This window comes from Amblyomma americanum, chromosome 5 (genome assembly GCF_052857255.1).
Source record: "Amblyomma americanum isolate KBUSLIRL-KWMA chromosome 5, ASM5285725v1, whole genome shotgun sequence".
Classification (NCBI taxonomy): Eukaryota; Metazoa; Arthropoda; class Arachnida; order Ixodida; family Ixodidae; genus Amblyomma; species Amblyomma americanum.
Window position 1 is genome coordinate 59,977,711 of NC_135501.1, and position 13,736 is coordinate 59,991,446.

A 13,736-nucleotide genomic window follows, 5' to 3' on the forward strand; every position below is an offset into this window, starting at 1 on the left:
GACAATTTCCAGGAACGGACATCGCAAATAGACAACCGCTGCTCTTCACACAGGGAGCGCCTGCGAAATGACGTGCAAAATCCGCAGCCCTTCGAATTTCAAGACGGTCACGGTGCCGTGTCCAGCAATGTTTCTAGCCGTCCGGAATTACCAAGCAGCTCGCCTATTCCTTTTTGCTAGAGAAAATTTTTATCTCAACAACGGAAGATACGCACTCCGTATATCAACGTTTTGTCATGAAACAGCCTTGACACAACGTTGCTCTGAAAAGCCTGGATTCGTTATCTTCCTCTGCAGTGCCAATCAGCGCTTCTGCTTTTGTAAGCGTGGTTTGAGAGGCAGGAACCCTTAAACTTTGCACATGACTTGGTTCGACTGTTCAGTGCGGCTTCATTTCGTTTCCTTTCGCAGGCTGACAAGCACCTCGCACAACGTCTGCGGCAACCGAGTGAATTGTTCGCAATTTTTCCGGCCAGCGCTTCAAGGTGTGGCGGTCTTCCACGGTTGTAGAATCAAGTTACGCGAGCAGCAATGCTGCCGACTTCACTAATCACGCTTGCTGCCACCGTCTCTCTGGTAAGTCGAAAATCATCACTACCAATTGTGAGGTAATCGTCACGACAATTAGTTCCGCCCACGGGCGCAAGTCTTAAAGCAAACTTCCTTCTCTATTCAAGCGGCCGTCCGAGGGCCACTGACTGGACAGTGAATTTAGTAATGACATTGTAAAACGATCACGCTTCTAATGTGCAACATCAGCACCCACACGATTAGCACCAAGCCAAAAATTTATCGTGCTGATTTTCGCGATATCGCCGATCGCAAACTGAACATTTCAGTCGCAAGGTAGTCCTAGAAGGATTGGCGCACGTGGAACCACGTTCTTTGCTGCTTTGCCTAATTACTTCGCTGGCACATTCAAACGTGGTTACCAGAGTTCTGCTGCTGAAGCATATCTATAGCAACATGCCAAATAAAGTTATTCATTTTAACAAGACACAAGGGCCGTTGAGTTTCATTGCGTTAACTTTCTAGCGCCAGCAATACACAGAGAGCGTGGGAAAAGGAAGATTTCGCACTGTAACGGAACATTTCAAAGGCTACGGCAGCGTAGTTCGTAAAACCACTGCGCCTACATTTCTAAAAGGTGATTTACGGATGACTATCGTAACATATCAAGCGCAGTAGTCAGCCTTGTGCGGAACTGTGCAATTACAGGCCTTTTTACGGTGTGCGCGCATGGTGATATGGCGTTCTGTTATCCACGCAGATGAAAACGAAGGGGGCAGATGACACAACGATTTGAATCGGTCGCATTTTTTCCTGATCTTTTCCTTTTACTCCATGTGATCGCTATTGCTGGATAAGGTCAGACTGGCCACCGGATGAATAATAATATAATAATAATTGGTTTTTGGTGGAAAGGAAATGGCGCAGTATCTGTCTCATATATCGTTGGACACCTGAACCGCGCCGTAAGGGAAGGGATAAAGGAGGGAGTGAAAGAGAGAAACAAATCGGTCCGTAGTGGAGGGCTCCGGAATAATTTCGACCACCTGGGGATCTTTAACGTGCACTGACATCGCACAGCACACGGGCGCCTTAGCGTTTTTCCTCCATAAAAACGCAGCCGCCGCGGTCGGGTTCGAACCCGGGAACTCCGGATCAGTAGTCGAGCGCCCTAACCACTGAGCCACCGCGGCGGGGGCAAACCGGATGGCAAGAATCGAATTGGATTGGATGAAAGGAATTCTGTTTTTACACTTTTCATCCTCTGCTTGGGAAGAAGCGTAGAACACGTGGGAATTTGTTCTGAAAAGAAAGAGCCAAGAAAATGTTCGCATTGTTCTCGTCCAACTGTCCGCGTGATCAAAAATTTATTTTTACGTACTTAAACAACACTTGAGTGATAAAATTTGCCAGCATAAAAAAAAGCGAAGGGCGCAGCTGTGTTTACTGATCCAACAACGACAGCAAATTTTTCATCTTGTTTTTTCTTGTACATTTTTCAGCTCGATACCGTCTAGGATGGTTTCACTGATCATCTTGTTTTTCCATTCGCCCAGTTGTAGAGGGGCCTTCATCGTGAATGTCATTGGCTTTCAATACTCTGCAAAGCGTGCGTCAGGTATCGCGGCAGACAGCGACCGATTTCTTAATCGTCTACCGCTTGTTCTTTCCCGCCCTTGAGAAAAGTGACTGGCCTGCATGAATTTGCTATCATTTTGAAGCAAACATGCTTATACCTAATTCAAAATTAATGCAAAGTAATGTACATTTTAAAGTATAACTGTGCCTAAGCCAACCTGAAGAGCAGTCGTTCGTAGCGCCTCTATTTTTTTATTTTATTTTATTCTACAGGTACTGCCAGCCTTATTATCAGGCCTCAGGTAGGAGTGGACCACACAAATCAACAAATTCAAAAACTTCAAAATCAGCAAACAAGATACAGGACACTAAATAATAAATCAGAACAAAAACAAAAACACAAGATACTATTTTCAACATGAATGTCATTTTTATGGTGGGAGGCACATGTCACTCAGGTTTATGTGCAAGTGCACAGAGGAATGACGAAACCGTTGGGCAGTAAACTGTGTCGACGGATAACGCATTCCAATCGCAAATAGTGCGCAGAAAAAAAGGAATTTTTAAATGCGTTAGTCTTGCACGAATAATCTAGGACTTTTTTGGTGTGATATGGGCGCGTAGAGCGGCGGTTAGCTGGCAGAATGTATAAACTTTTGTCTATTCTGAACTGGTTATGATAGAGTAAATCGAAAAATTTAATCCTATCCCGATAATGTCTCATTGTGAGACTTTACAGTTCTGCACCTTCTAGAAGTAATGATTTGGACGTGCGCCAGCTGTATGAGTTAAAGATGAACCTAGCTGATTTTCATGGAACTTTCTCAATTTTGGTAATATTAGATTATGTATGTGGATTCCAGACAATCGCGGCATACTCAAGGACGGGTCGGATAACTGTTTTGTAGGCTAACGTTCTAATTTCAGTGAAGCGTTCCCTAACGTACGCCTTAAAAATCCAAGTTTCTTCATAGCTCTATTGTAAGTGTGTGTTACATGTTCATTCTACCTAAGCTCTGATCAAATAATAACTCCCAAGTGTGTGTAGCTGGAAACGACAGATAAGCACTGGTTGTTAATGTTATCAACAACTGTTAAGGGGTTCTTTTTGCGTGTAACGGTCATTTCCACGGTCTTTTAAAGATTAATAGTCATCTGCCAGTTCGAGCACCAAGTTTGTATTTTTGATAGGGAGGTGTTTAAACCTGCCTGCTCATTCGCATTACGTATTTTATGATACAGGACGCAGTCGTCTGCAAAAAGCTTGATCTTGACGCTTATGTCACTGATAATATCAGTTATGAAAATCAGAAAGAATAGCGGATCTAAAACGGTGACTTGTGGAATGCCTGAGTGAACGTTTGAGGAAGAAGCTGCATCATTGACTTGAACACATTGCTTCCGTAAAGGGAGGTATTCTTGAATCCAGTTAATGAAGGTGTTGTTCTTTAGTATGGGCCTTAGTTTCAGCAGTAATTTGGAGTAAGAGACGTGGTCAAATGCTTTCTCGAAATCGAGAAAAATTATGTCAACTTGGCATTGCTTATCTAAAGCTGCTGCTAAATCATGAACTGTTTCGATGAGGTGAGTTACGGTGGAAAACCCTCGCCTAAACCCATGTTGTCTGGTATCAATTTCTGCGTTGTCATTCAGAAAGACAGATATGTGTTTGAATATTATGTGTTCGAGCAATTTAGCACATGTGCAAAGTAAAGAAATTGGCATGTATGACGTGAGGAGGAACGGAGTTTTTGTTTTTGGTATGGGAACTGTCTTTGCGTGCTTCCATTAGGTTGGTAGTTCCGCGCTTGATAATGACTTCTTGAATATTAAAGTTAGGTGCCTTGAACACCACTCGGCGTAGCGGAAAAGAAATGCGTTCGGAATTCCATCAGCTCCAGGCGATTTTTTTGTCTAGATTGAGTGAAAGTGCTAACACCCCTTCCTGAGTAATTGTGACGTCACCAATTAGCAGAATGTGTTCATAGACTGAAAAGTGTGGGCCGATACCGTCATGATGCGTAAACACCGAGCAGAAGTACTCTTTGAGCGCATCTGCGATATTTGCATTGTCAGGATAAAAGTATCACCGATACAGAGTTTGAGTGCAACTTTCGGTTTCGGCGATAAGTGCTGCCAGAACTACTCCGCGGAAGAGACCCGAAAGTTTTTTAGCGTTATTTTCTGAAAATGATATATGGCGTTTTTAATGTTTTCAGGTAATGATACACGGAAGCCAAGCAACCTGCAAAAAGTGGGAATAGTGGGGCGTAGTTTGTGTTGTTTTCTTGCCTTTTTTAGCTTACGTTCTAACCGCACGATTTCTTTTGTTACCCAGGGATTGCGTTTCCGCAGCACTTTTCGCTTCACTGGAACAAACTTTTGCACACATTCTAAGACAAGGAATTTGAAGGAACACCTCAGGTCCTCAGTTGAATGTTCATTTGAACCACACATAACTTGAAATGTAGAAAACGAGCTCTCCAGTGCATCAAGTGCATCAATATCATTGGCACGCGAAAAAATAGGGACAGTTTTTCTTGTTTTTCAATATATGAATCAAAGTTCACTTGCAGAGTTAGGTAAACAATTTTGTGGTCTGATATGCCTTCGAACACCTGAACTTGTGGGTTTCTACGAATCACAGCGGCGTTTGCAAGAAAAATTTCCAGAATTGACAGTGTGTTACTGTGAACACTGGTAGGTTCTTTGAAAAGCTGAGTAAGGTTATGGAGAACTACTATATCAACGAAAGACTCAAAAGCACTTGAAAGGGGCTCAGGAAAATTATTACGGATAAATCAAGGCGGCCTACCTATAGCGTGAAAATCGTCAGGCGGCAACGTGCCATGAAGGTTGCCACGTCGATCGCAGCGCACCAGCACACCCTAGCTTCAGCAGCAGGTATGTGTAGGCACTCTGAAAACTTAGAAATAAATCTAGAAGTACCTCAAGGTTCCATACTAGGTCCCACACTCATTTTGTTCTATATAAATGATATCACGGGTGTTAAGTACACACCTGATATAACTGTCTTTGCTGATGACACTAGTTTATTTTTTATAGGTAAATACGCAAGTGACCCACAAAAAGCAGCTCATGTTTCCCTCTCTCAGCTATCTATTTGGCTCAAGGACAATAGTCTGCAACTAAATACACGTAAAACAATGTTTATACTTTTCAAACCAGTTAACAATGTTAGTAAAGAAAGCCTCACACTTAAATTCAGAATGGAACACTGTGAACAGGTACATTTACAGAAATTTCTAGGTATCTGGTTCAGTGAAGATCTATCCTGGACTCCACTTATTAATCACCTTCTAACTGCTCTTTCCCGTGCTGTGGGCTGCATGAGCCGTATAGCTCCACTTATCCCTCTCTGGCTGAAAAAGACAATATGTTACACGTAATTTAAATCACGGCTACTTCACGCAATATTTGTGTGGAGAACTACGACGAAAAGAAATTACGACAGGCTGCTCGTACTAAAAAAACTCCTTCTACGCCTGTTTGAGAAATACAAAGGTAGACTACGTCACCACCTACACATCCACTCTTCTTAAGACGTGATAGATTACCGGCCAATATAGTGTATTACCCTAAACTGACGCAATTAATCCATTAAAATGTCTTTACACTTGGTTTACAGACATATCGCCATACTATAGCTTTCGGACCCACAGACATAAAACAAGAAAAGTGAGGACGAATTATGGAAGACAGGGTGTTGATTATCAAGCAACACAGTTATATAACCATCATGAGTCCTACATTGATATTACGCTACCATTTAAGCCCCTCAAATTACAGTACACATCATTCCTAATGATCGCTGAAGACATCTTATGTATTTAGGTGCACCAGTCTAGCAAAAAAGTTTTTTTCCATGTTTCTGTTAACATGTTTTCTATCTCAACCACAGTTTATTTTTCTCGCCAGCGTGTTGTCGCGGAACCTCTGATGTGTTTCGTTCCACTGCAAATCCTCGATTCAATTAGAACGTTGCGTTAATCGACAGCCAGCATTCTGTGTTAATATGTACTTTATATTTTATGTCGATGTGTTTTGCCTGCTTCGAACTGCAGATAGGAGGCGAAGCCTTCTCAGGCAGCCGCCGCGGTGGCTTGGTGGTTATGGCGCTCCGCTGCTGGCCCGAAAGACGCGGGTTCGATCCCGGCTGCGACGGTCGAATTTCGATGGAGGCGAAATTCTAGAGGCCAGTGTACTGTACGATGTCAGTGCACGTAAAAGAACCCCAGGTGGTCGAAATTTCCGGAGCCCTTCACTACGGCGTCCCTCATAGCCTAAGTCGCTTTGGGGCGTTAAATCCATGTAAACCAAAACCTTATCAGGCTCCATGCCTTTTGCCTTGTCTTCAACGTTCAGCTGAAAGGAAATAAAATTATCTGAATCTGAATCACACCGGAGGGCTAGCGTCGGGTACTTGAGCCGCGCGTACTAGGAGCCACGTTCAAAAAGAGTGAGCGTCGGCGGAGAAGTAGGAGAGAGAGGGCGCTACGTTTAGAATATCGAGATGTGTTAACCAGCCGCGGTTTTCCACGCTACCTGCCTGCGCTTATAAGCATGAGCTTCCGCATTCTGAGCAAGCCACACGTTATGTGAGTCAATTAAAAGGACCACGTCGACTGCACCAAGACAAATAGTGTTGTCAGCCAAATGGAGCGCATCAAATGGCTCAGAATGCGGCCCCAGTTTGTCATGACTCAAGCAGGTCATGGCAACGGCTTTAGGCACGCGCTATAATGGTTGTAGTGTCGCCTGTACACTGCCGGCCATATGTGTAGAGAAGTAAAACCGAGGGAAAGAAAACGAAGGCAAAGGAATACAAGAGTCGTGAACGTGCTTTGTGTACTGGTCTCCGCGTTCGACCTAGTATCCTTTCCCCAGGTTCCAATTACTGATAGCGCTGAGCCCAAGGAGATTATGTACTTGAAATGCTGAAGTGGAAGGGTTGCTCTAAGAGAGATGTCGAGTCACCGCGGTGGCTGAGTTGTATGGCGATCGGCTGCTGGCCTGAAATACAGGGGTGCGATAATTAGCGCGGCGCTCACATTTGGATGGAGGCGAAATGCTAAAGGCCCTTCCACTGCGCGATCAGTTGATGTTAAAGAACCGTTCGCACTCAACCATTTATGATTCGGGTTTTCAGCATTTTGAATTCGTCAAAACACTGAAATTATTTATTTTATTTGATTGAGAGGAGGTAGCACGTTTGCTCAGTTTCAGCAAAAATAATAATTGTCGTTGCTAGAGCATGTGTAAAGTTTATGGAGGTCTGTAATACAGGAGTTGTTTGACCCGTTGTTGGTAGTATTCATATGTAAAGAAGTTTGGGGTAAAAAATGAAATGAAATAAAATAGGATGCAAATATTTTTGCCTTTTTTAATATCGTTGAAATACCAATGAACTGGTACTCCTTCGGGTATAGCAAAAATTAGACTTAATTTCTTGACTTCTGGAGCTATCTTAGTGAGTTGGCAAGACGTTGTACAACTCAAGAAAACAATGTGGCACGTACGCGGCATTTTTCCTCCCTTCCAACAACGCGCCATGTGTTTATTATTGTACGAACGCCAGCAAATCACCAGTACTAGGTTTGAAATAAAAATATTAATACTTGAACTTTGCTGTGCGTTTGATTAAACATAGCTTCCGAATTTCGGTAGGAAAACGTATATGAAGGAACAGTTAAAGTGATGCCCCAATCACATTTTATTCATTCATTTTTATTGGAGTTGGCCGTCGAGTAGCCTGAAAGGTGCTTTGCGGACCAACATAGTCATTTTCCAGGAATGTTTAGGAAAATAAAAGCTCCTGCACCAAAGGAGCGCGCTTTTTCCAAACGAATTCGACATATGGTCGAGATCTACATGTGAAACGTTGAAAAGAGACGTCCCAAGATGAGTTTATATTGTAAATAGTCCAGGCAGAGTTCGTAGGGGATAGGTTGCGACGAAGTTCTACGCGCTGCTAGTTGGGAAATCATGTTGCTCTGAGAAAACGTTCATCAAAAGGTGTGTCGGCAATTTACTTACAACTAAATTGTTGTTTTAAGGCAGCCAGCCGAAGAATGGGACGCGATGAACGATGGCAAATAGATGATTTCAATGCCCGTTGGCTTAGCGCGACCGCTCCATCGTTGTTGCTGTTGTTGTTTGCCTATCAAAAGATGGCACATACCCACACTGGGGGATCGGCCAAGAATCGAGTGGCTATTTACCTGAACGCAGTTTATAAAAGGGAAAAGCACGCGGGAGCGCCACACCGGTGAATTCTTCCTCATGAACAGAAAGGGAATGAGAGTTTTGAATTCAAAATTATAAGATTAATAATAAAGAGAGGGATTAAATAATAATGATTAAGTCAAAATGTAATAATTGATAGAAAAGAAAATTTTGGAACACTTAGCAAGGCAGTCGGTCCCGCGCCACTTCCAGCTTCGTCTTCTTCGTAACACTACCTGAGCCCACCGGATGATCGTACCAACCGTTGACAAAGAAACACCGGAAAAGGCTCCCGGATTCACCCATTCATCTGGCGTCCATGCAGAATTGCGAGTCCAGTTGGCCGCCTCCCACAAGAGTGCGTTGTCTGCGTCATCGTGTAAAATATCTGGAACTTCCCTCCCGTCTCCTGTTGAGAAAGATGTATGAGGTCAAACCTTTTTAGAAGGTACCACCGTCTACGCGGCACCCGTAGCCCTTGTGGCGCATTGCTGAACGGAAGCGCTGCCCAATTTGTTAGTACTGTGGTGCTAGTGTGAGCACAGATACCAGTTGACGGTGGTGTCATGTGCAGTAATGCAGAAGGAGCACATCCTCCAGCATATGGGTCGTCGTTTTCAAGTCAAGCCCTTGTGATCTTTATCTATAGATATTAAGGCAGGCTACAAGAACTTGCGAACTATCTGGAAGGTTCACTAAGTTGCCTTTTACCTGACTCGGGGAACAAAAATATGTGACGTTATTTCAACCCACTGCTGTGTGCGCACTCTCGGCGGCTCCAGTCGGCAGTTTACCCTCCGATCTCAACGAGTTTCTTTAAGTGTTTGATTTCTATTTGCCGTATCCCTCGCTGGCCATGTGTATCATATATTGCACAGCAAATGGTATAATTCAGCCCTGTATGAAACGAGACAATATACTATGAAGCAGGTCCAAAATATTGCTTGCCCTGAGGCCGTTACAAAAAAAGGAAAATAGAACACAGAGGATGTAATTGCCACCTCTTCCCTCTCCTTGGCCATTTCCGGAGCACTAACCCGGAAGTTAAATTGCTTTGTGCAATAATTGTTTATTAACGTCCTCAGACATATGAATCATAAAAAAATTATGAAATAAATCCTGATCAGCTGGACTTCGTCTATGAATAGATGTGAGTGGTGTTATATTGTTCGAAGGTTACTAAGAAGAGATCGACGAAGCATCACCCTACAGGAATCTTTTGAACGAAAATATGCAGCCTAGTTTCCTTCGTCCTGCCAAAACGAAGCTGGCACACTTCTTGTAACGAGCAATGTACCTTGAACGCCATCCGTGAAGACTTCGTGTTTGTTTACATGGGACCTCATGTTGGATGTCTTGCCGAACTTGCAGGGCAGATTATGTTTTAAAGTCTCAAAAACATGTCGCCTGGTCTGTAACGCACATTTTTTCCTTAGGATGTGAAACGTTTTTTTGTGCACAAACACATGTATGTGTGCAGGGCACAAGACAGTTACGCAGTCGTATCCTAGTGTCTGAGAGAAGAATCATGAGTTGCAATAAAAAGGGGCTCAACCTGGCGTTGACTTCTTTTCCAGGCGCACGCCGAGAACGACTACCGTCGGCCCGTGTACGTGTTCGGACATATGGCCAACAGCCTGGAGGAGTTCGACCATTTCATGGCGCAGGGAGTGAATGCCATAGAGGCGGACGTGGCTTTCGCCCCTAACGGCACGGCACTCATGTTCTACCATGGCCCGGGCTGCGACTACGGCCGAGACTGTGAGCGTGAGACGCACATAGATGAGTACCTCTCGTATGTGAAGGACGCAGTCAGCGCAGGTACGGGAGCCTCTGGCCATCCGTGTCATAGACTATTAATGGAATAAACATAAATACTCTACTAACTCCTGGATAAATAACACATTTGCAACACTAACAACCTTTTTATTGTACCTACCACCCAAGAAAGAGAGATTCAATACGAAATGATTTCTGTGATACGGTTGCAATATACCACTTAATAAATTAACACATCTAATAAACTAATACAATTAAAGAGTTCGTGATAGTTTTCTTAGGCGTAACGGAACAAACGGGCAGGTCTGATAGCCAACACATTTAATAAACCAATACATATAAAGAGTTCTTGTTAGGTTTCGTAGGCCTAACGGAACAACCGGGCAAGTCTGACAGCCATGGTTAACATATATCCAACCCTTTTTCCCTGAATTCTTTTTTTATCGTCTTTGTTCTCCGTCTACAGAACAAGATACATATTTTCCGATTTCTACTGTAATTTCATGCTCAGACTTTTAAGAATCCCGTTGCAATGTTGCTTTCAAAATAGTAGGTGCAATTCGTTCGCTTTAAATGTTCATTTTTAATATGTTTAAATTTAAGTAAAACTGACATTTTGTAACGCATTATTAGAATCTGCCTGCTTTGTGTCGGGACCTCAGGAGACGTTTTGTCACAATGTTTGATATGTAATTCACGGAAACCACAGCGCGAAAACAACGAAGGAAAAAAGGAACACACAAGCGCCCGTCCTGATTTAAAATTTCCTGCTTCTCTTCGTTCTTTTCGCGCTGTATTTTCCGTTAATTACCTATGCACCGACTGGACCCGACAAAAGTCGTTGTTCAACGCTTGGTATGTATTGGATAGTTCGGACACGACTGTAGTTCTGGTGTTAGTATTGGGCTGATCAGTTGATAGTTATATGCAGTAGCCTACATTTTTATGTTTATTATCATCGTGAAGAATCTTTTTCTACTTAATTCCAACCATGCCTACCACCCTCCAGTGGCCTCCTTTATTGCTAGGTCGCCTTCTGAGTGAATAATTGACACTTGCGCGGCAGCAGACCAGCATGCCTCTACTGAGACGTATTCAAAAGCCATTTGCTCTACGTGAACGGTGCCTACAATTGTCGCTGTCACCGCTCACTACCGGCACAGTAATTCGCACATTTGGCATTGTTCGGAAAGCCACGTATTCCAATGCACTGCGTTTAATCGTTATTCAAAATTTTATTGGCACTCCGGATGCATGTTAGAATAGTGGAAGCTGCTTGAATGCCGAGTGCGTGTATTTAGGCTTTCGGGGAAAAAATCTAAATTTGCGGTCGTACGGAGGTTTATGGGGAAATATGGCTCTTGCGTTAGACCAAGTGATGGTCATAAACAGCATGAAAAAATAGAGCATAAATGAAAACAAAAAAAAAAACTGGCGGCGCCTCCGTGTTGGAAACAACTAAAAGCCTCGATACGATCCGACCACCAAAACCAGGGACCGTGTTGACACTCGATTGTGCCCGGGATTATCGTACCCGCGAGACATGATAACCGAAATGCTTTAGCCGACAAGATTGGGGCGCATCGATATTGTTGCGTTAGATGCCGCCAATTGCCACCTCCGGGATCGCCGTATTGGTTCTGTGTGTCTTTAGGACACAGGTCTTGTCTCCTCCAAGCTTCAGGGCGTGTTGAACGACGAGGCAAGAAGGCCCAACGCTGTGGTTTAAACATATTCTGTTCCTCACAGCGCCCGCCCCAGAAGCTCAGCGCCCGCCAGTGCCACCAGCAAGGTGACGCAGTGCCAAGAAGGGGGATTTCGCGCCTGTAGTGCTGCCCCCCCCCTCAGTAGCGCGAACGGGAAAGAGTGAGAACGAAGCTATGTAAAGAAGTAGTTCGGGTGCGGTTGTGTACCAGAAGCACACGTTTTTAGGTCGGGAATCTAGGTGGTGTGCCCGCAGGCAAGCAGATTGACGGTGCTGTATCTGGACTCCGTGCCATAGTGGACTGGAGCGGCCGTTTCTTGGAAGGCATGAAAAGCGGTGATATTAGCCTGATGTTTAGAGTACCAAGCTGTGCACTTGCCTTCACTCAGAAACGAGTCCGGGTCCCAGCTTGTATGAAGGCGAGGCTGGAGGTACCGTCAGACAGCGCGGTGAGGCTGGCGGTGGGGTTGTTAGGCGGCAAAGCGCCCACCTTAATAATTTCAGCTGCGGTGCTATGGAGCCGATTAGCTGTGCAACGCAGTACACACCTGGACACTGAAAACGACTGTTGTTGACGACGCGGAAAGCAGTGGTGCTGAGGTAGAGGCGTTAAGCGTACGAGATTGCAACTGATGGGCAGCGCTGATGGCCAGAAAGCCGAACGCACTTAAGATGGTGCACAAAGGCCCGTCGAAAACTGCGGGCGTCAGTGTCTTGGAACGCTGACGAACTCTTAGCAGAGAATGCTAGGTCATGAGCTCTGGAAGCCGGCGAGAGGCAGAAATTTGAGCATGTGCGCGGATGGAATCCGTTCCATATGCTCTCCGTGCTTTGGCACCTCAAGGTCATGAAAAATTGACGTTTTAGAAAAGTTGCGCCGAGTGGCCACCTCATGTGTCATCATCGGTATCTCATTGCCTGCAGTTCATGTCGGACGCTCATTCGAGAAGTCCATCGCATGTATGGCTGATGCAGTGATTACTGGCATAGGGGTAGAGAGGCGTACTTTGGAAATGGGAGGTGCAATACGTACCTGAGCGCCAACGAGTCATTAGTGCGAGAGCAACGGCTCCCAAAGGTATTCGGAAGGGCGCGCCGACTGATGAGCGAGCCGTCGAACATCCCCTCCGCCCGGCCAGCAGCGCGTCGAGGAGAATTGCTTGCTTAAAACACTACGGCAACACCGTCGAAGTCTACGATGACCTCCAACTGAACGAACCTTCCACTGATGCCGCGTGGCAGGAACTGTAGGATCGGCAAGTGTAATGACGACTGAGGGTCCAAGTAGCACGCTTCCAGAATGAAAGGGGTCGAGCAGGTCACGACGCTGGACGACCCGAGGGCATCGACACAGCCGGATACTTAGCGTCGTCTTCAATCATCGCGTCCATGACGCCATGTTGTAGGATATGCGGCTTGTATCCTACGAAATGCAGAGCGCGCAGACAGGTGAGGCAAGCAGGTCGAGCGTAGGGTTTGTGCTCTATTTTAATCCACACGGCGCGTAGCATCAGGACCCGGCGCTGCCGCCTGCTACGAACAAGGCGGCGCTGCGCCGCTAAATGTCTATACCTGTGCAACGGCTAAGCCTGCCGAAGCCGCAGCTTTTACATATGAAGCCTTGCATTAGGAAATAGGGAAAGACGGGGAGGGCGTATCACGACGCCCCGTCTGCTGCTGAGAATCCTAGCGTGTGGCCAACACTAGGGTTGTGCGGGTCGCAATAAAGGCAGCTTTATATTATTATTAGTGGGGCTCCCATCAGGTAATGAAAATAGTCGGCACAGACACAAAAGAATACGTATGACAAGACGTAAGTAAGCCCACTCGCTCACATTTTGAACACAGTCGTCGCGCACTTCGGCGCGATATAACCATATGCCACGCACATGTCAATTCAGCCTCAACATAGCTCTAC

General features: G+C 45.1%; 1 protein-coding gene across 1 annotated transcript in view; it reads left to right on the plus strand.

The window, feature by feature from the left end:
• Positions 1 to 468: 468 nt before the first annotated feature.
• The window catches only part of LOC144134728 (dermonecrotic toxin SPH-like), a 38,266-nt gene continuing 24,998 nt past the window's right edge, over positions 469 to 13,736 (plus strand). The window contains exons 1-2 of the mRNA XM_077667572.1: positions 469 to 576; positions 9,912 to 10,155. Coding sequence (XP_077523698.1) covers positions 532 to 576; positions 9,912 to 10,155 — 289 coding nt within the window. The 5' untranslated portion in view covers positions 469 to 531. The remainder of the gene's footprint in view (positions 577 to 9,911; positions 10,156 to 13,736) is intronic.